The 23,493-nt window shown below is 35.9% G+C and overlaps 1 protein-coding gene across 1 annotated transcript; it reads right to left on the bottom strand.

Annotated features, from left to right (window-relative positions):
• Positions 1 to 4,164: 4,164 nt before the first annotated feature.
• LOC123558612 (maltase A2-like) lies at positions 4,165 to 23,213 on the bottom strand. Its single transcript, XM_053544212.1, has 11 exons — positions 22,807 to 23,213; positions 19,768 to 19,947; positions 18,233 to 18,399; positions 17,301 to 17,426; positions 14,899 to 15,006; positions 13,913 to 14,031; positions 12,179 to 12,365; positions 10,428 to 10,616; positions 9,746 to 9,877; positions 9,337 to 9,427; positions 4,165 to 7,467 (listed from the first exon to the last, which is right to left on the bottom strand). Exons 1-11 carry the CDS (start codon positions 23,054 to 23,056, stop codon positions 7,235 to 7,237), a joined length of 1,782 nt encoding a protein of 593 aa, XP_053400187.1. The 5' UTR covers positions 23,057 to 23,213; the 3' UTR covers positions 4,165 to 7,234.
• Positions 23,214 to 23,493: the final 280 nt, after the last annotated feature.

Here is a 23,493-nt window from a genome sequence, read left to right as displayed (position 1 = left end):
CGTTGAAATCTTGTTTTGGAAGTTAAATAGTTAAATCATCGTGAAATTAAGGAATTGACATATTTGTTACTCAGCAGTTTGTTGAAGGATCATTTAATCTACGTGCAAGATAAATGATTTAACAGGAAACGGAATGAAAGACATTTATGACATCGTGATATCCGGTAACTTCCGAAGGGATGGAACAAGATGTTTTTTAGTGTTTCTAATCTAAACCAGTTCATAACCTGGGTAAATGAGCTTTTGTGTTTTGTGATTTAACCAAAACACAGGTCATTGTGCATTTTATGGCTGGCGTAAATCAACTAGTGATGACCCAACAAATGATTTGTAGGATTCCAGTCTGCACTGTAAGTAGCTTTGTTAATTTACAAAATGTGTTGATTATAGCATGTAAGAAAAGGGTAGTCGGCAAGATAAAATCGTTACACTGCTTGTTGGTGACAGGATACGGGATATACGCTGTCTCGAAAATCCATATCAGGCGAGAGCGAACTGCTTGTTGGTGACAGGATACGGGATATACGCTGTCTCGAAAATCCATATCAGGCTCAGAGCTTCGCTCTCGCCTGATATGGATTTCCTCGACAGCGTATATCCCGTATCCTGTCACCAACAAGCAGTGTAACTAATAATATCTTGTCAAATGGTTCTTCTTTGCTGATCCAAATCTGTACACCAGTCTTCCCCTGTTGTTTTTTTTGTTGTTGTTGTTGTTCAAAAGCTACTATTACATTTCATTTAACCTAAATCATCATTATTTTTGTCTCTTCAAGTTCCGCACATTACAACACCCCTATGAGATATTCTTAAATACTGCCATATCATTCTGCGTACAAAATTTCATACAATTTATTTCTATTTTTAATTGGAAGTATCTATTTACAGCTTAAATTTGCATTATTTTCCTAATTTGGAAAATGCACTATATTTTTTTTTGATAATTGAGACGATAAAATGTGGAAAAATGAATAATTCGTTTTATTTAGCCTTGTTGGTCTAACAAAAAAAAAAACAACATCGTTACCGGTGGTGATATCATAACTAACGTATGCTATCGAAACTGTTTCATTTAAATCACATGTCAGGTTTTTTTGTCGGACAAAGCTATAAAGCTGTATCATTTACATTACAAATAGAGCTTCTATACCGGGCATATTTCAAGTAAATAATACATGAGTATTCGCGTATTCACTGCTTTATATAAAATACCTGAAAATATTAGTGAAATAAATTATTTCATATTTCGCTGCTTGATTAATTTTACTGATACTAGACAAACTTTAGTCAGGAAACTTCGCATCTGTCTGGTTCTGTTTCAATTCTACAAGGAACCATAGTCTAGGTCTTCACCATACTTGTATAGAAGGCCAACTATGGCAAGTGAGTCACAGGCGGCACCAGGGATGCTCAGAACGCATCTTCCAGTGGGCAGCGACGCCCGGGAGTTTGCTTCATCTGCGGGAATTCGGGTCATTGGATGGTCGAATGTCCTCAAAACAAGCATCCAATTAATACGATAAGTTTTTCTTTCGTTTCTTTAAATTGCTTTGAAGCTTTGAAGATGATACATGTAATACAATAATAGACTCGCCCGGAAATAAAAGCGTAAGTAATGTTATGAATAAATGTGTTTGTCAAAACTCGATTGTGAAAGCTGACAGTACGACTCAGGCAGAAGAGCAGACTGTCGTGCTCGATAAAGCCGAAACAGTGTTTTCTCCTGTAGGTCGGTTGAAATCTTCCATTGAGAAATAATAAATAACGATTGATAGATAATGGCTTCCGCTAAAGAACAGACCTAAACAAGCTTATTTGAGAAACAATAGATCCGCTAGGGACAATCCTGCTTTTGTGCAGAGAGAAATCGAGTCTCTATTGAGTAAAGGTGTTATTTCAGAGGTCAATGAAAAACCCTGGGTAATTAACCCGTTAACAGTAACATACGTTAAGACAAGTAAACCTAGACTTGTACTAGATTGTAGGCACATCATTCCATCGTTATATATATTCAAAATCAAATGTATGTGAAGATATTCGTGTAGCTGAGCAGCTGTTCAAAAATTCTAGTTTTGTTTTCACGTTTGATTTGAAAAGTGCTTACCATCATAATTATAGATATAAGTCAAAATAACAGAACATACATGGGTTTCGCATGGTCTTCTGATGGAAATGTTAAATACTATGACTTAAGTTCACTCCCTTTTGGAATATCAACAGCAGGGCATATCTTCACAAAAACCCTTAGATGTTTTGTTAAGTATTGGAGGTCATTAGGTCATAGAGTCGTCATGTTCCTTGACGACGGTATCGGAGGTCACGTCGACCTTACGCAAGCTTTGTACAAGACAGTCTAAGCGATCTAGGCTTATTAAAAGCAAAGGATAAGTGTGATTGGATTCCATTCAAAACGGCCGGATGGTTGGGACATAGGTTAGATTTCATATCGAACACATCGTTTATCTCTGTAGAGTGTATAGGGCGTCTTGAAACGGCAATAAAGAAACAAAATGGCATTGTTAGGTAGAGGTCAACGATAGGGCTTTAGACAAGATGAGTTTCTGGCGCAACAACACAAGAATGCTGACCTCGGTTGGCAAATTATGTAGACGACTGGTACATAAATGATTGCATATACAGTAAATTACTAATAGATACATTATGGGTTCTACACACTATTGACCGATTTTCTTCAAACTATAACAATAAATGTTCCTGATTTAATTCATAATGGTGGGTCCCAGGTATCGAAGTCGTTAATTGCTTTGGGCAGTGTTGGTCAAATGAATGCAACTGTGTAGTTCCATCACCGAATGTTATTGCAAAAGCTATAAAAATGCTTGAAGAAGATAAAACTTTTGGTACAGTAGTTTTTCCTGAATGGAATTGGCCCCTTTATTGGCCATTACTGGTGGGAGAATATGGAAAATTTAAATCATTTGTGAAAGATACATTTGTATTTACCTGTTTCGGGAGCAGTTGCACCGGTAGAGGGAACAATGGTGTTTTCAGCAGAGACCCTTTTACTTTCAGAATGTTAGCTTTGCGGTGTGATTTCAGAGTCCTGAGTGTGTCATTTACACTTTGTATGATTTGTATACGAAATGCATAAATCGGTTTTCATTTGCTGCAGGTATTGATCTGAGGCAAAATCTGAAAAAGAATTTCGACGAGGCTGGAGTTGCTATCGATAATGAAGACTTTGTTGTAAACAGAATTGCTTCTCATATATTACAATCGAGAGCAGATGGACCCGTATCTAAATAGTCTTCACGGGTGAATTTATTGCTCTAACCTTTGCATTTGGTTCTATCGAAGTCTTGCTCACCGCAAGTAGTGTTTGTTATTTATGAGAGGTACGTTTAGACTTGAAAGTTCGGCGCGTTACGTAGTATAGAGCAGATCGTATGTGTACAAATGCACCGAGTCCTTTGTGCGTGAAAGTCACCTGGTAATTTGGCGGGATAAATATATGAGATAACGTAGGCGTTTTCAGTTCTAGGCTTGACTTCGTCGATACAACACGTCAGCTATTTTCAAATTTGAAAACAGTGTTCTAGTTTATTATATATCTTAACAGATTGACTGTTACAATTATTTTTGCATTATCAACATGGCCGTTTTTAAACCAAATGTTCATATACTTGAACATTTGTTGTAAACGTTCCGGTAATGCTTGTCACATGAATTTTAGAAATAATTTATTGTATTGTTCACACAAACATGTTCGAACAAATCTAGTAGTTCTTGAAAGTATGTTAAGTTAAAGCTGGGGAGTAATAAGTACGGGAAATGCCTCGAATTTAAAAATCCCGGAAAACATTATCCTGAGTCCAGCTTGACACTTGCAACGGGTAAAGATTTCCTCCTTTAAAAAAGTGGGGGTTTTCCTGAGCGTCTTGGTGCCTTATCAATGACGGATAATATTTTTGTACGAGGTAAAATACATAATAGAAAGTTAACCTTCACTCTGCTATATTTCTATAATAATGGACTGGTCCATCATTCAATTTGGGCGATACCATTTATTATTCAAAGGGGTTTTCACTGAAAATTTACTGACTGAATAGCGAACAGTGCAGACCATGATCAGACTGCACGGATGTGCAGTCTGATCTTGGTCTTCAATGGTCGCAAAGCCAAATCACTTGCTGCCAGCAGGCTAAAGGGCAAAGAGTTGTAAATACTTCAATATGTAATGTAAATGATCTTGAAAAACGTAGTTGACACAGGTATTCTCTAAGACAGTTTGTGCTTTGTAAATCATTCTGTTGTAGAATTATACGTGTACGGCATATAGTTATATTCAAACAGAAAATGCCTTTACAGTACATGATTGGTGTTTTTTATTTGATATTTTATTTGTTAATTTTATATGTGTCACCTGTAAACATGAATTTAAACATTTATATAAAAATGTATTTAGTAGCAACTCCTCCAAAAATAAAACGAAGTCTTGCTGACCGCAAGTAGTGTTTGTATTTGTGAGAGGTACGTTAAGACTACAAAAGTACTTTCGCACGAGAATTTCTTTGTATTAGACGATCTACTTATATGAATGAGTTACAGTCGCGCGATTTGATTGGCTACAAATTACTGTTACTTACAGAATTATTTCATTCATAAAAGTGTGATACGCATGTTTACTACGGATAATGGATATGGATTTAAAGACCCACCACGACCTAGTGACCTACTTTTTTCACCCACAAAAACTTCATGAAAATCATTCTTATAATACAGGTAATATACAGCTATACTTCAGGTTTTCAGGTGGACCATATGCATTTAGGCCCTTCCTGAATAAATTTGTTTTCAAAACTTCATCTGCAAACTTATTCAGTCAATATCTTTTCAGCATAGTTTTAACAATATAGAGGAATAACTATCTTACACTGTAGAAACAAAATGTGATTGAAATTTTAACTAATTACACTGATTTATGTACATATTACTATATTAATTCAATAACATGTTAAGACATTTAACACATTGTCTTGGCCTTATATATGTCACTGTCAATTTGAAACTAGATAGTCGTTATTTCTCATTTTCCTCATGCAAAGCATTATTTTGTGGTGCCTCTTTAAGAAGCAGTAAGTTAACTAAATTTGTCACTACCTTCTTAAATATCCAATCAGATCTTTAACAAAGTAAGAAAGGTTTGTCAAATTAGACCCCCTGGTACTTGATAATAAATCTTTTAACTTGATAATATTCTGCCTTTGGTAAAGTCTTTTTGGTTTAAGCTTTGATCTCTTATTAGAGAGGAAGGGGCATTCTAATAAGTAGTGCATTTCATCACCAAGGCTGTTAAGGTGACATAATCGACACTTGCGATTGAGATTGTTTAAATACCAGTCTACAAGTACTTCATAATAACCATTATTATGAAAGATATAAGACTGGGGATGGCTCAAACAGGAGAGGAAAAAGGTTAAGGAATAAAAAGGAGGGGCATAAGAAAGAGGGTGAAGGGACGTAACAGCAACATACAAGGTAATTACATAATATTATTAACGAAACAGACAAAATGCAAGTTTAAAACCACATATCATCAAACTTATGAAGTAAAATTCTGCATTATTAAATTTTAATATATAATTATACAGACTGGTATTGATTTCACATGTGCGAAAGAATAATTTTTAAAAAAGTCACATGCCAGGCAGCTTGTGAATTTTAATGTCATTCTTCGCGATATTAAGTGTTATTATTTTTAAGTATTTCTCAAATTTATTAAACAGATATGAACATTTTGACTGATATGTGGTGAAAGAATTTATCAAATATGCACTGATGAGATATCAATCAAACCATTGATCAAAATGAAAACATTATTTTTAATTGACTAAACATCTCAATGGTGACATAAAAGAAGATTTACTGAGTGCAATTTGCAAATAGCTTCCTATCTGGAAATTTTGATTAAGGTGATGGACCCGAATAGACGATCGACCTTTTCCGTTCGATCACGTGTTCTCCATCACCAACTTCGGCATTCTCCGGTCGTAATGAAAAAGGAATTTTCTGTTATGATCGAAGGATGCCGAAATCGCATATGGAAAATACTTAATCTCACGGAAATTGCCGATCACACGGAAATTGCCGAATATCACGGAAATTGCCGATGTCACGGAAATTGCCGAATATCACTACACTAACTTAAGCGTGTATAACAGGTGTTTTTTTAAAAGACCGTTTCAATGCGGTTCATTGTTGTGTTCCTTCTTCGTGTATGTTTATGTATCTTTGTTACATTCGTCGGTGTTATTTACTATTCCATTCTCATTCAATTCGTGTGTTTGTGTTTACAGTCATTGTGCACGAGTACACATTTCGTGTTAGGTGCTGAATGTTAAATGTGACCGTTGACTTGTCTCATAATTATCTAAGGTTACAATAACACTACAGAATATATCATAAGTATAAAATTTTGTAATAAACGTGGTAAATGTCATGAACAAAAACAAAACAATTATGACAACGATTACGTCACAAATATATTTTCATACTTAGTAATACAGACTTCTAAGTCTACGCTACAAACTTATACATGTCATGTGTTTAATTATCTCCCCTGAAGTAGTTTTTCATTGTGATTTGTTTTATATTTATAGACCAAAGTCCATATTATACGAACCAAATTCTTTTAAATAAGATGGCGGAAATTTCTAGACCCATTTCTGTGTTTGCATATACAAAATCAACGTTACGATGGTAGACCAATAATGCCACTCGACAATTTCCGTCCGATACCGTAGTCTTCGTATACTTTTTCGGCATCCTTCGGTCAAAATTCATAACAACTGGAGAATGCCGAAACCACATATGGAAATGATGTAATCGAACGAAAATGACGTAATCGATTGCCTTTAAGGGTCTGCTACCTTAAATTATAAAATACATTGTATGTCCATGGTCTATTTCAATGAATACAGCTTGCCATATGTGTGTGTCAACCATACCATATCTGCAACCTCCGTGCAGGGGTATCATCAAACATTTATCCTTTGTCCAAGGTTCATCAGACCTCGGGCAAAAGTTTTGATTATTAACCAACAAACCAATCAATACGTGCTATGTCCAAAATGAAAATTCACTAGGAGAGGTGATAAAGTACATGCATGACCCTTACACTCTCTGGTACTAATTCTTAGAACATACACATAATGTATAAAACACTAATGCCTTTCGTGCTACATGTAGACGTCAAAAATGCATAGTTGTTCAATCATTCGTCCAAATGAACAATAAAACCTTCTCCTTTATCTAGCTGAATGTTAGATAAATCTATTGTCTTATCTTTTTCTGATTTTGTCGACAATACTAAAGTTCCCTTTGTATATCCAAGTTTCGTTATATCTATTCCATGCTTTGCTTCACCAAAGTTCAGTGCAACAGCATAGCGATCTCCTTCAACTCCTCTGACGTACACCAACACATCGGACACACTTTCGGGAAATTCTGAAACCGTAAACAAAAAGCATATTGTTAAAAACTATCAGAACAAGGGCAACGATTCATCTAGAAAAGTCACACTTTCTGAAAGCAGCCTCCTAAGAACCAAATCCTACAACAGTGTACGTATGACATGGAAATGATTGACATGTACACTGAAATACAAAGATAGTAAAAAGGTTGAACCACAAAGTAGGCATAGGAAATAGAGATCGATATAACTGCACCTTTACAAATCGTACTTGTTTTGTATCACAGAAGTGCTTCTATTGTAACAGTTTGATACAAACAAAACTGAATTATCTGCACTATACTTACTGGTATTTCATTTTATTATCGGCTTGTTAAAAGTTAGTTTTTTACTAAAAGTAAGCTGAAAAATACCGTATGAAGCAGGTCTTAAAGGGTAAATCAAACACTTATGAATCAATTCTAAATGTTTTTGTTGTACACAAACGTATGATACTGTGCTTTGAACCGTTTTCATTTTCCACTTAATTGTGTAATTGCAATGGAAATAAACTAAAGATATCTCTGCTTATAAGTAAAAAAGTAAAAAAAAAACTTCTGTTACTGATATTAACAAAACTACTATAATCATAAATTCATATTTGTAAAATTATTTCTGGTTATTTAAAGGACTTAGAAATCATTTTTTTCTAGACTTTATTTAATGTATTTCTTTCGTTGAAAAGTTTAGGACCTGTCTCTACACAAAGACAAAATAAACAAATAAAAGAAAGCATTTGGGCACCGCCTTGGAAAGATCAGCGGCAAAAACACCACTGGTGACTGTAAACCAGTTTATCTTGCACAACAAACGTCATTTTTAGCCCTAAAATGTCCCTAAATCATTGGACTGTGTAAAAAATCTTATCTCAACCTAGAAACGTAATGGATAAAAAAACACGACAGGCAAAAAACAAGGACAAAAGCCAAAACAAGAAAAGTTACATTCAAAGAACGTAGCCGTCTATACAGCAGTCTACATGGAAACACGTGCATGTGTAAATGGTAACAAGTGCACATTGGCTAAGCACGTGTACCGTGCAACCTCTGGAGCGAACACCATTTGGAAAAAAAACAACAATGTATTTGTTGTACCAAGGTAAATAATATTATCCAATGATTTTATAGGTCGTAAATATAAATTATATTGGGAACTAGGAGAACCGATAACTCGCTCATATTTGTCCAGGTATCACAATATCTGATAATGGAATGATCAGTTGTCTTAATTTGGGATATTTTATCAACCTACACAAAGCCAAAATGATACAGTTTCAGACATAACTTAATTAATATAATTCAGTATAATCCTCAGTACAATTATGTGCCCTGTATCTACGAGCATGTATGTAATTTAACTTGTTATATATATAATTGAGCCGTGCCATGAGAAAACCAACATAGTGGGTTTGCGACCAGCATGGATCGAGACCAGCCTGCGCATCCGCGCAGTCTGGTCAGGAGCCATACTGATCGCTTTCAAAGCCTATAGCAATTAGAGAAACCATTAGCGAACAGCATGGATCCTGACCAGACTGCGCGGATGCGCAGGCTGGTCTGGATCCATGCTGGTCGCAAAGCCACTATATTGGTTTTCTCATGGCACGGCTCATATTTGTTTCCCATATAAATTTCATTTTCGACACGTTTTTCCTTCTTAACTACATTGAAATAGCGTTTGTTTTAAAATGTTTGCAATCCTTTAAACAGTCATCTGTATTTGGGACCATCATTCGCTTAAGTTCTTCCTTAAAATATTCTTAAATCTTCATTTCTAAAAATGCACTAGCTTTCCAAACTTTCTTTTATTTGTCTGTTATTACTCTGATACTATAACTATGTAAGCATTCATTTTTATAAATTTACCTATATTTGCATTCTGAAATGCCTCCTTTTGTCTTAATTCAGCAAGTTTTCTGTACAAATTCAGACTTGAATTATCCAAATTTCTTTCTACCTGAAAAAAAAAATGATTTGGACAAAACTTTCAAGGATCGTGTTGCACAAAATATGACATCTGTAAAGAAGAATAGATTTTACATAAATTTTTGTATAATTTATTAGTATTGAACGCGTTTATGCAATTACGTTTCTGTTTTAAGGTGATTTAAGTTTATTTTTTTAATTACTGTAATGCATTTTTTAAGGCAGTTGAGCCGTTATGGCAACGAAATGCTGAGTAAAATCCAAGTGAAAACAATTAGAAATGGCTGCATTTTACATACACAGGACAAGAAATTATATCTTGCAATAGGTGATGTTTACGTTACATTACCTCAACATTTATATGCATGTAATCAGTATTTGGTTGAATCGGAAGCCATGTCCCAGTTGTACTGTTACTGAAACCAGCATTAAGAGTATCATTCCATTGCATGGGGTTTCTCTCAGAATCGCGAGAATTTTCCTACAATATAAAAAATTATGAAATATGAATAAAGTTTACTTTTAATGAACTATAATAAGGAATAACACCACCTACTCATTATGGTTTTATAAAATCGACTTTTCATGAGCGTATACATACCATATGGTGTGATATCGCTATTACTTTTGTAATAAATGTATCAATTATTCAAAGCGACTCGCCCACAAATTTCAGGTGATTTTTTTTCTCTCCAAAGTCCGTAAAATGTGGGCCCTGTGGAAGTTGTACAAACTTATTGACACATGATTTTGTAAGGATTGTAAGATATCCCAATAAATTACCAAAACTATTGTGCAGAAGTGGGAAAACCACTGAAACACTTTTAAAAATTGTAGAAACATTATATTCGCCTTGCCTTTTTACCAGTGTCTAACGCTTATTTCACTTACTGTATCATTTATCAGTGTCATTATTATATTCATTTTTTGTTAAACTCGGATAAAATGTTGAAAATGCACCCACTAGTGGGCGAGTAGCTTTAATTAAGTTAAATGTTAACAATCGGCATAGGGTTTCATCAAAATCTTACTGCATTATTTGAAGTAATAGCATATGGGTCTTTTGGCGTCATTCCAGTATAGTCACCACCGCGCATGCCTAGCTCCTCCCCATAGTATGTCGTAGGCGTTCCTGGCAAAGTTAGGAGCATCATATTCATTGCATCAACATTGACGTCACCCATTCTATCGGCTATTCGCTTGTTGTCATGATTGCCAATCTTTATTAAAAATGTATTTCCAAATACGTTTTAGACAAATCTTAGTTCTTCAATATAATAGAATTTGAACTTATCGTCAAAAACTGAAGGCGACACAGTTTTAACCCTTACCATGCTAAATTTCTATAATGAGCTTGTCCATCCTTCAATTTGGACAGTACCATTAAATGTTAAAAGGGGTCCTTACCTAAATGATCATGATTTACACTAGTCGCAAAGGCAGACTCAATCGTGTCCATTATGATAAGGGTTAAATTCATAGTCAAGAAATACCACCCGTATGATACATTTGCAAATGTTTCGTTTATTGTATACTAAAGTTTCCGCCAAACTGCAGAAGTATCACGTATTTATGATCAAAACTTAACAATTCATTTAGTATGGCTAATCGTTATCCTTTTCAAAAACGGACTTTTTCTTATATTTTAGTAGTAGTGGTGGCAAATACAGATCATTTTGTGAAAAAAAAATGCAGCGAGTTTCCATGTTACGTCATATACACCGCAACACTTTTGCCATACTTTCAGATTGTGTGAAGGTCCGAAATGAACAAGAGGCGGAGTCTAGGTTAGGTGCTTTCAAAAGGAAACCTCAACAGTATTTGTATCAGACCCAGGGTCAATGATCTCTCACTGTAGTAATATTATTACCAGAATTTTTTGTATTGAATTTTTTTTTAAATTCTGACTTGTAAATTTAACACACGTTGTTTACATTATTTTGTACCTCCCGGTTTAGGATTTACCCTCCCATTAGCACAGAGTCGTCTGTAAGTTGTACTCCATGTCATTTACACAAATACGATATATCAATATGAAATGTTGAAATTTATTCCTGTGATATTTATAATTTATACCGCATTGAAACTGATAATATTCTGTTTCATGGAAAATAATGCCATTAAACTTGTTGAATTGTTTTACACCATTCCGATGTTTTTCATATCACATGAAACTTAAATGCTTTTAGCATTATTTGCAATAACTGCGTAAATAAAATGTATTGAAGTGCACCGTTAAATCATTAAATATTGATTACAATGTCATCAACATTGATAATTCTCCAAGGCGGGGTATTATGGAAAAAACAGAGTATTTGTCTTTGTGAAAGGACGGCGCCATGAGAAAACCAACATAGTGGTTTTGCGACCAGCATGGATCCAGACCAGCCTGCGCGATCCGCGCAGTCTGGTCAGGATCCATGCAGTTCGCTAACAGATTCACTAATTGCAGTAGGCTTTGAAAGCGAACAGCATGGATCCTGACCAGACTGCGCGGATGCGCAGGCTGGTCTGGATCCATGCTGGTCGCAAAGCCACTATGTTGGTTTTCTCATGGCGCGGCTCATATGTGTATCCAGCATGTACAGAACTATTTTACAATAACATCGCAATACTTAATACTTTTTTGGCCGGTATTTTCATCCGCGCCGTAGATGCGTGTAATTTTACAAACCCTTTGTAATGAACGTATCATAATAGCAGTAACAGAGACAAAACACGTCGACTGATGAAACAATGAAATTAAGCTAAAACTCGAATAAGAAAATAACAGAAAGCTTACAACAAAGTTTGGCCACTGTCCTTCGGTAAGATTCATACCATCTCTTATAATTTCTAGGAAACATGTCGCTGTTGCGCCGCATTTTTCTTTTGCAGGTATAAGATTAAAGAAAAAAGGCACGGAACCGGCTTTATAGTAGTTCATCCTAGCTTCGTGTGGTATTCCTACAGTCTCAGCCAACAGAAATCTGAAAATCGAATAGTATTTAAACTAAATAAAGAACTGTTTTTGTTTCAAGTCTGTTATTACATATGTGGAATTATGACAATATTATTATTTCTTTAAATGTAATCCAACGCTTTCCCGTACTTTTCTCACACAAGAGTTGTTATGGTTTTGGTCCGCGGAATACAAATTACATTTATTCGTTCACCACTTGTACACACTTTTATCTTATCTTAATCTATGTTCATTGTACGTACTACATAGTGCTTATGCTTCTAAGAATTAATTTGTTCATAATACATTATTTTGATTCATGTTTTTTTACTTCACTATCTATGTTAGGGTGATTTTTTACATTACTATTTTAGAGGACCATATGTTAGACTGGTTATAGCCAAATATGTTATCCTCTTTAAATGAAGTTATTATTATTATTAGTTTAAGTTTTAAATGTATGTTCCGCATTCTTTATTTAACCTTCACCCTGCTAAGTTGGTTCATCATTCAGTTTTGGCAATACCATTTATTATTCGAAGGGGTATCAATGAAAATTTCCTGACTGAATAGAGAACAGTGTAGACCACTATAAGCCTGCACGGATGGACGTGCAGGCTGATTTTGGTGTGTACTGGTCGCAAAGGCAGAATCACTTGCCACCAGCAGGTTAAAGGTTAAATAGTATAATACAATAGTCTGCTTCGATTCAAAACTTTACACACAAGATATGTAAATGCTCGTCAAGAGTTTTTATAGGTCCTGTCTATTATCTTGTGTGTTGGTGGTGTTGCAACCAAGCAACATTTTTATCAAAATTTGTCTTGTGGACGGGTATGTTAAGCAATACTGTACCGTTCTTTTGCGAAGGACATTGTTTTGAGTATGTGGTATGTAAATCTGGTATAATATAATAATAATAATAAAAATAATAATAATTTGTTTGCTTTTAGTGTACATGGATTCTAGTTTCACTGTCTTATTTTACATGAGCTTTGTATTCTGTTGTTTTATAATGGGTTTTAACAACTTTACAACTTCATAATAACTAGGGAAGTAGGCATGTTACAAGAAGAATTCATTCAAAGATCTTACAGACGAAATATTTTACCCTCTATTTTACACAGGTACAAGTTAAGTGAGCAAACTGAAGGATCTAAACGAAGAGTCTAGCAATGTTAAAGAAAAATGTGTTTGCTATTAAGTAACATATGCTCTTATTGTCATATACTATCAGCTACAAAAAGTATTTTCTGACAAGACTGGCAGTTATCGTAGTCAGACATTCGTATGAGCGTTGTCAGTCGATATTATCCACATTGTCAGTCAATATTTTCCACATTGTTATTCAATATTATCAACACTGTCAGTCAGTATTATCCATATTGTCAGTTTATATTATCTACTTTGTCAGTGAATATTATTTAAATTGTCCGTCAATATCATCCACATTGTAAAGGCAATTTTATCCACTATGTCAGTCAGTTTTATCCACTATATCAGGCAATTTTATCTACTATGTCAGTCAATTTTATCTACATTATCAACATTGTCCAAAGATGCACTGACATTTACCTGCTTGTTCCATCAGCAGCTTCGTAGGTGTCAAGAATGGCTCTCCAGCGTTTAACTACTTTAAATATTTCCGGCTGATTTTTGATGTACTTGTGCAAATTTTCGTCAAATCCATTAGACTGAAAAAAGAACACATATACTTCAATGCTAATAGTAAATAATCGAAATGACCACTTTTTAAACCTGTCATTTATGCAATTACCAGTATTACACGCAACCAATTTGAAAATATGCGATGGGGCATTTTTGTCAAAATAATTAACAAAAGACGAATAAAAATTATGATATCCGTCCCATTCCCTTGTTTGTATTTTCAGCCACCAAAGAATATCTCTTATATCTTATTATCTTTTATCACATATATTTATTTTAGCACAAACTGTCATAAACCTTTACCCGGCTATATTTCTAAAATAAACTGGTCTATCATTCAATTTGGGCAGTTCCACTTTTTATTCAAAGGGGTGTTCTCTGCAAATTTACTGACTGAACAGCGAACAGTCCGTCCAGGCGGATCTTGGTCTGCACTGGTTGCAAAGGCAATATCATTTGCTGGCAGCAGGCTAAAGGTTAAAACCCTATGACAATTTTCTTATAATTCATAATATAATACTTTTATTATTGTAATGAGACATTCAAAATTAATCCATTGTTTAACTTAAAGAAACTCTAAAATAATTATTTGAAATCATGTTACAGAAAACTTTCAGCATTTTAATAAAGATAACTGCAAATACACCAGAGCAGACTAAACATAGCCACGTTAAATACTACTTCTCGTTTATATGACTGAAAAATTGTAGAAAAGACGTTAAACCCGACCACACACACAAACACACACGCACGCACGCACGCATGCACACACACACACACACGCGCGCACACACACACACGCATACACACACAAACAACACTTCTGAACTATATACATGTCAAGATAAATGCAAAAGAGGCTAAATGCAGTAGACAGATTCATGGTAGCTTACAGCTCCTGCTGGCTCGTCTATTGACTGATTTGCGATTTCAAACAAGTGTGGAATAGCATCTATTCGCAGTCCATCGACACCCTTGTCCATCCAAAATCGAATCACTTCCTGAAAAACAAATAAACTAAGTTGAAGATCATGTTTGACTGTAAAGTAATGACATTGTTATGTAGAATTCACAAAACATCCGTTTATTACTGTTACTGTTGATACTACATGTATATCTTTAATTAACTCTTTTACTATCGTTTTCTGGTGCAATATCTCTGGTGTTCTCGCGACCATTATTTTATAAAAGCATCTATCATTGTACTTAACTGACCTTAGTGAGAAATTTGATAAAACATACATATATGAATACATATATTTATTTTTATACTAAGTAAAATTCATAACAATAACCTATTACAAGAAGAAACTATATAAAAAGTCACACCATGAGAAAACCAGCATAGTGCATTTGTGACCAGCATGGATCCAGCACAGCCTGCGCATATGCAGGATCCATGCTGTTCGCTAACGATCTCTCTTATTGCAATAGGCTTTGAAAGCGAACAGCATTGATCCTGACCAGACTGCGGATGCGCAGGAACCATGCTGTTCGCTAACGGTTTCTCTAATTGCAATAGGATTTGAAAGCGAACAGCATTGGTCCTGACCAGACTGCGGATGCGCTGGATCCATGCTGTTCGCTAAGTTTTAAATGATCTCTCTAATTGCAATAGGCTTTGAAAGCGAACAGCATTGGTCCTGACCAGACTGCGGATGCGCAGGATCCATGATTTTCGCTAACGGGTTCTCTAATTGCAATAGGCTTTGAAAGCGAACAGCATTGATCCTGACCAGACTGCGGATGCGCAGGGTCCATGCTGTTCGCTAACGGTTTCTCTAATTGCAATAGGCTTTGAAAGCGAACAGCATTGGTCCTGACTAGACTGCGGATGCGCAGGATCCATGCTGTTCGCTAACGGGTTCTCTAATTGCAATAGGCTTTGAAAGCGAACAGCATTGATCCTGACCAGACTGCGGATGCGCAGGATCCATGCTGTTCGCTAACGATCTCTCTAATTGCAATAGGCTTTGAAAGCGAACAGCATTGGTCCTGACCAGACTGCGGATGCGCAGGATCCATGCTGTTCGCTAACGATCTCTCTAATTGCAATAGGCTTTGAAAGCGAACAGCATTGGTCCTGACCAGACTGCGGATGCGCAGGATCCATGCTTTTCGCTAACGGGTTCTCTAATTGCAATAGGCTTTGAAAGCGAACAGCATTGATCCTGACAAGACTGCGGATGCGCAGGATCCATGCTGTTCGCTAACGGTTTCTCTAATTGCAATAGGCTTTGAAAGCGAACAGCATTGATCCTGACCAGACTGCGGATGCGCAGGATCCATGCTGTTTGCTAACGGTTTCTCTAATTGCAATAGGCTTTGAAAGCGAACAGCATTGATCCTGACCAGGCTGCGGACGCAGGCTGGTCTGAATCCATGCTGGTCGCAAATGCACTATGTTGGTTTTCTCATGGTGCGGCTCATTATGACGTACGCTGTTCGCTAACGATCTCTCTGATTGCAATAGGCTTTGAAAGCGAACAGCTTTGGTCCTGATCAGACTGCGCATGCGCAGGATCCATGCTTTTCGCTAACGGGTTCTCTAATTGCAATAGGCTTTGAAAGCGAACAGCATTGATCCTGACCAGACTGCGGATGCACAGGATCCATGCTGTTCGCTAACGGTTTCTCTAATTGCAATAGGCTTTGAAAGCGAACAGCATTGATCCTGACCAGACTGCGGATGCGCAGGATCCATGCTGTTCGCTAACGATCTCTCTAATTGCAATAGGCTTTGAAAGCGAAAAGCATTGATCCTTACCAGACTGCGGATGCGCAGGATCCATGCTGTTTGCTAACGGTTTCTCTAATTGCAATAGGCTTTGAAAGCGAACAGCATTGGTCCTGACCAGACTGCGGATGCGCAGGATCCATGCTGTTCGCTAACGATCTCTCTAATTGCAATAGGCTTTGAAAGCGAACAGCATTGGTCCTGACCAGACTGCGGATGCGCAGGATCCATGCTTTTCGCTAACGGGTTCTCTAATTGCAATAGGCTTTGAAAGCGAACAGCATTGATCCTGACCAGACTGCGGATGCGCAGGATCCATGCTGTTCGCTAACGGGTTTTCTAATTGCAATAGGCTTTGAAAGCGAACAGCATTGATCCTGACCAGACTGCGGATGCGCAGGATCCATGCTGTTTGCTAACGGTTTCTCTAATTGCAATAGGCTTTGAAAGCGAACAGCATTGATCCTGACCAGGCTGCGGATGCAGGCTGGTCTGAATCCATTCTGGTCGCAAATGCACTATGTTGGTTTTCTCATGGTGCGGCTCATTATGACGTACGTCTATCTTCTCCAGAACATGTTCATTTCGGTAGTTAAGGTCAGGTTGTGACGAAAGGAATGCGTGATAATAATATGCTTTTCTAACATCATCCCACTCCCACGCAGAACCTTCAAATACACTTTTCTGTAATAAAGATAGCCAAACATGTAAACAAGTTAAAACTGATTTAAGGAAAAGATTCAGCGTACGGTGTGAACACAATAATACACAACTGACGTTGTATATGCGGGTCGATACATTTTCTCAGTTCTATTTGTTGGGCTATGTATCTCTTTTTTCTTCTAAGATTGTCTGGTGTTTTATCATTAGATCACAAAGCACGTTTTTCGCAACAAGAATATAAAATAAATCATGTTTACTATCATCCTTTTATGAGTTTTTGATGAATGTCTTGAATTCTTTCAACTAGTATGTTGTATTCATCTTGAGGTATCATAACATGGGCGTTACCAATAGTCGGATATAAACAGTAAATAAATGGAGAGAGAACACTTATAAGAAAGCATAACTCATAGACTAACACAAACTAACCCTTACCCTGCTAAATTTCTATAATGAATTTGTCCATCTTTTAATTTGGACAGTACCATTAATTGTTAAAAGGGGTGCATACCAAAAATATACTGACTGAATGGTGATCAGTGCAGATCGTGATCAGACTGCACGAATGATCAGGTTGATCATGATCTTCACTGGTTGCAAAGGCAGAATAAATTGTGTCCAGCATGGTAAGGGTTAATCAATGTATTAAACTTTTGTATGGTTTGTCACATACTTTAACATTAATTATAAATATATGCAAATAGGATGTTAGATGTGTATGTAACGTGAGTGCTCAGTCAACTAACGGTCCTTTCGCGACTACAGAAAATCCATATCTTATCATGGCCTAATAGTTTTCATATCATTCATACTAATACTACACTTGCCCAGTTATCTGGCGGTGATCTTGACCCATCTGGATTCGTTGTTCCCTCGTTCCAAATATAGAAATTCCAGTAGGGGTCGCTTTCGTCTGCTGCATGACGGCTCAAATCGAACCAGCTACTTTCATTACTAGTATGGTTTGGTACGAAATCTATGATTACTTTGATTCCTGAATATATAACGCGTATTAATTAACATGGATATTGTATGGTGACTGCTTCAGACAAGAGATTAAATATGAACTTTTGATAGCAACAATGCAAATTGTGGTTTAACAGAATATGCTCTACAATGACGTCCCATTTCACTATTACGACGTACAAACATCTGTTATCACTTCCCCATAATTCCTTTTATGGGGATATTTGAATATAAAGCGTCTACTAATATCCAAGGTTGAACTGTCGTAACTCAATTAATTTACAGGACACGTTACGAAAGTTTTCTGTTCAACCTTCGACATGCGTTTGTTGTAATAGTTGATTGAAAAACTTTTATAAAACAAAAAATATTTTTTGTTGAGTTTAACGTCACACAGACACACTTATATGGCGAATTTCAAGCTTTTAGTGGTAGAGGAAGACCGCAGATGCCGCCGGACGGGAACCTGGGTAGTACCACCGACGTTCCGTTAGCCAATTGGATGGCTTCCTCACACGAAGAATTCAACGCCCCAAGCGGGATTCTAACCCAGTTGTGAGGCAAGTAATTTGAAGTCAGAGACCTTAACCACTCGGTCACGGACTCCGCTTAAAACAGGATATATTAAGCTTTAAATCAGCTGAACTAAAACGGGAAATATGGACCTTTACGACAGAAACATGCTCGTCCTTTTTGAGAGCAGAGGTCGTGTGTAATTTAAAAGTACGTCAGTTTGAGCATATTCGTTACCATAACATCTTACTTTTTGTTAATAATCTTGAAAAATAATTCCAAAATAAATATTTACATGTTATACATTAAAGAAACTTTAATTATTATTTTAAATTATCCATGTCTGAATACATGGGATATGTAAAAGTATTTATACATGTACGTAATATATAATATAAACACACAAATTGGCATCACATATTACCACACACCCTGTATAAACCTATTGCCAAAAAAAAACACAGTCAAGTTAAAGAACTGATGGCTGTTGGTATTGTGTGTGTAACAGTTTCACCCGGTTTCTACTTTATGCGATTCATTTCAACAAATGGTCTGGGTGAAGTTGATCGGACTTCCTGGTGCACGTTGAAGTATACTATCTTCGAAGCTGAGTGAAAAACATGATTTGACATGCTAATATCGCCACCCTGAATCATCCTAATAGCTAGGTAACCTAGACAGCAATAAAATGTTCTAAAGTTTTGACATTTTATCTTACATAAACAAAATACATTAAGGCCTATTCGGCAATATTTAACCTCATTTTTTGATCGCTTGTTGATAGGCAAGACTATTATATTTTCACTGTTTTCTAGATTCTGTATACATATATCCTTGTCTTTACGTTTTTCAACATGTCTCGTTAGATTTTGTTTTCATTTACCTTTACTTTTCGCCTCTTTTATAAGATTGTCGAAGTCATCCATATCTCCAAACAAAGGATCAACTTCTGTGTAGTTGCTGACGTCATAACCGAAGTCCTTCATTGGTGACGTAAAGAACGGGCTAAGCCAAATAGCCCCAACATTCAGGTAATTGAAATACCATAGCCGAGAAATTATTCCTATAAACCAAATAGACTGCAACGTTTTACAATGTTAGTATTCACTTCAAATTTGCAAATTACAGTGGCTGATTCCTGCCATTTCGTTCTGGCGCGTTAAAAGAGCGTTAAAAGAGCGCGTACACGCCAAAACGTCAAACTAGCGCGACAATAAGACAAAAATATGGTATTCGTCTTACCTGTGCTTTAATTTGTCGTTTAAGCGTGGTGGCAGATTTGAACGAAATGGCAGAAATAAGCCACCATAGCAAATTCATAATAGCAATACATATAAATTACAAACAGGATTGAATAAAACGTTTAAGCTTACTTACAACGTTATGTATTTGATATATTACTTAGACAAGAAGTTTAAATTAAACAAACATTTGTTTGCGATTTCAGTTATAATTGAATTTTAAATTCACAACGTGATAACCATAAAACTAAATTCTTACGTTACTGCTTTTTTTTTTAAAAGACAAGAAGCCTTTCAATATATGCCGGTGTAATGAAGTATTTCGACCCCCATAGAATAACGATCCCCGGTCATTATTCTATAGAAAATGTGACTCCTTTCCTGTAAAATATTGACTCCCCTTATAAAAAACTGACTCCCTTTGAAAACTCTATAGAATAACGACCACCGGCCATTATTCTATTGAAAAACTGACCCCTCCAAGTAAAATACTGACTCCCTAAAGATGACTCCCTTCGAATCTCATAGAATAACGACCCCGGTTATTATTCTATAGAAAAAGTGACACCTTCCATGTAAAATACTCACTGCCGAAATTACTACACTCGAACTCTAATACAATATCGATTCCCGGACATTATTCTATTTAAAAAAGTTACTCTTTCCGTGTAAAACACCGGCTCCTAAAAAGACTTTCGACGATAATATCTATTAAAAAGTGATCCCCACCAAACCTAACGGACAATTTTACTAGATCTAATACCCTCCATTGTCAATAGTTAACATTTTGATTGTACTACTACTACTGGTGCCGCTACTTCTATTGCTATTACTACATGTACTTCTTCTTCTTCTTCTACTACTACTACTACTTCTACTACTACTACTACAACTGCTACTACTGATACTACTATACCTGCTTCCACTAATACGTCTTGTACATCTACCTCTTCTTCTCCTGCTGCTGTTGTTGCTGTCACTTATTCCTCTGCTGCTGCTGCTGCTGCTACTGCAACTGCCACTACCACTGCCACTACTACTACTACTACTACTACTACTTTCTATTGTTGCCGCTACCGTACTTTACTGCCACTGCTAAGTATTGCAACTTCTATTAATACTAAGTTCTATGCTAGCAGTTTCTTGTGCAGTTTTCTTCTGAAGAATTACTTCATACCGAAGTTTGCAGGGATTATTGACACTATTGTGTTTTGTGAACGTATTGTGAATTGTTATTTTCCTGAAAAAAAAATGTATACACCAAGATACAGCGTCTAGAAATAGAATCCCTATTCCCGTTGCGGAATGCTCTGATTTCTGTGTCAAGTGATGGTTTCTGGGGCTAATGGTCAAACGGAAGGACGGACGGACGGACGGACAAGGGCAAATCTAAATGCTCCCCACCCCCGAGTGGGGGCATAAAATGCAGCAATTAGGCCTTAGATACATGAGTTATCACTAAATTTGACCAAATGGCCGGGGGTCGTTTTTTTATGGGAGTCAATATTCTTCGTGAGGTTCAGTTTACTTCACGTGGGGGAGTCATAGTACTATGATCTGGAGGTCATAATACTATGACCGGTGGGTCACTTTTTCTATAGAATAATGACCGGGGGGTCATTATTCTATGGGGGTCGAAATACTTCATTACACCGGCCATAAAAAAGTGCTAAGTTAAAGGTGGTCAATCACATTTAAGCAAAATTTAGTGACATTTTTTACTTTTTGTATATTCTGTTAGAGATTTATTTAAGAAACAAAAATACCCATTACTTAGAGTTAGAGTCCCTGTTAGAAATGTATACTTTATTGATTTTCATAAAAATTTGTAATTACTGCCCTTTAATATGAAAATATTTAAAATGCTTGGTATTTCTTTTTATTTCCATATAATTCCGAGTTTTACATTCGCATTGGATAGATATACCAAATATTTAACAATCTGAATCAAAGGTGGGTTTTGAAATGCATGTAGCTTCTGAATTTCATTTTTTTCCATTCTATCTTGGTACCAAGATAGGCAAAGGGAGGTAATAATAATTTTTCAAACTTGCATTTCTAATGAATTCAATCTATATATGTAATTATTAATGCAATTATTTTACGAATATAATACAATATATCGGTAAGTTATACATTTTCTTAGGTAAAGTATGTTTATCACATTTATACTTATGATAAAATAACTCGATCTTGGTTGGGCAACTGCAATAGGAAAACCAATTATTAAAATATCTCCAGTGAAAACCTTACTTGTATTAAGCGCTAACTGAACATAAATGAGTGTAAATGATCAGATGTTAAAGTTTAAAACAAATCCGTTACTTAGCCAAAACCTTTAAAATGCATAGTACATCTGCACTGCTGGTCACATTTTTACAAGGAATGATTTCTAATACATAAGAATTAAACTATTTTAGTCAAATGTTATTTTCTTAAATACTTTTACGATACTTTTACAATATTTTTCTTTCCTACAGATTATTTTTTCATTGTCAAAGATTAACTATGTTAGGCAGGTCGCCAGATCCTATGAAAAAAATATGTTTCCGATGAAACAATGCTCTACTGTGTGAAAGTTTTAAACAAATTTGCAACTAAATCTCTACATACATTAGTTATTTCTAACTTAAAAAATCTTTTCAATCAATTCTAGTTTGCAATATCTGTAGAAACGTTACCTTGTAAGTCACCAACGCCGTCGCCATCGCTGTCCTGAAACGACCTCGGATAAATCTGGTAGATTATTGTTTTCTTCCACCATGGTGCTTCCGACTCGCCACCACCATCATGGTCGTATATGCTCCTTAGATCTTTGACCAACAGCGTAACACATACCACAGCAGCCACTCCCCCTACAATCAGCAGAAAAACAACGCACGAGCACTTGTTGCTTTGACAAAAAGGAGTCTCCTTGCCGTCCTTTCCCATAATATGTATTATTCTTTATTTTGTTGTTTGAAATTACTTTAAAGAAATCTTTGCTGCACTTTTTTAAATACAAATTCAGGCGAGTGTAAGTATTTAAGTATTTACTTTGCCTAAATGGGTTATCATTTTATACAGATTGCTATTACACCTTTCCATTCCAGCGTTTCTAAGCAGTTATCTCGAGAGGTATACTTTTGTGATAGATTTTACTTCTACGTTTAAGAAGTGAATTAGCCACTGATAAAGCTCATAAATAAGTGGAATGTGTGTATGTTTAGATAGACAATTAACAAAATATTTCAATGCCAAGGCTATTTCATATTTGAATTGTAAAGAGTTGAATTAAATTCAAAGTTTATCGTCAATATATTATAATACTGATGGTCTAGAGTTTGAAAAAAATATGGTTTTCGTCAGAGATCTTTTTAATCACGGCT

This window comes from Mercenaria mercenaria, chromosome 5, assembly GCF_021730395.1.
Source record: "Mercenaria mercenaria strain notata chromosome 5, MADL_Memer_1, whole genome shotgun sequence".
Classification (NCBI taxonomy): Eukaryota; Metazoa; Mollusca; class Bivalvia; order Venerida; family Veneridae; genus Mercenaria; species Mercenaria mercenaria.
The sequence above is the reverse complement of the archived record's forward strand: the minus strand, read 5'-3'. Positions and strand labels throughout refer to the sequence as shown.

Bases quoted from the DNA above. Each gene is read 5' to 3' on its own strand.
- LOC123558612 (XM_053544212.1), bottom strand. From the start codon at position 23,056: ATGGGAAAGGACGGCAAGGAGACTCCTTTTTGTCAAAGCAACAAGTGC. The intron at 18,400-19,767 runs GTAAATGAAAAC...TTATATATTCAG, and splicing joins AAAAGAGGCGAAAAGTAAAG to GAATCAAAGTAATCATAGAT. The intron at 12,366-13,912 runs GTAAATGTCAGT...TTCGATTTTCAG, and splicing joins GCTGCTGATGGAACAAGCAG to ATTTCTGTTGGCTGAGACTG.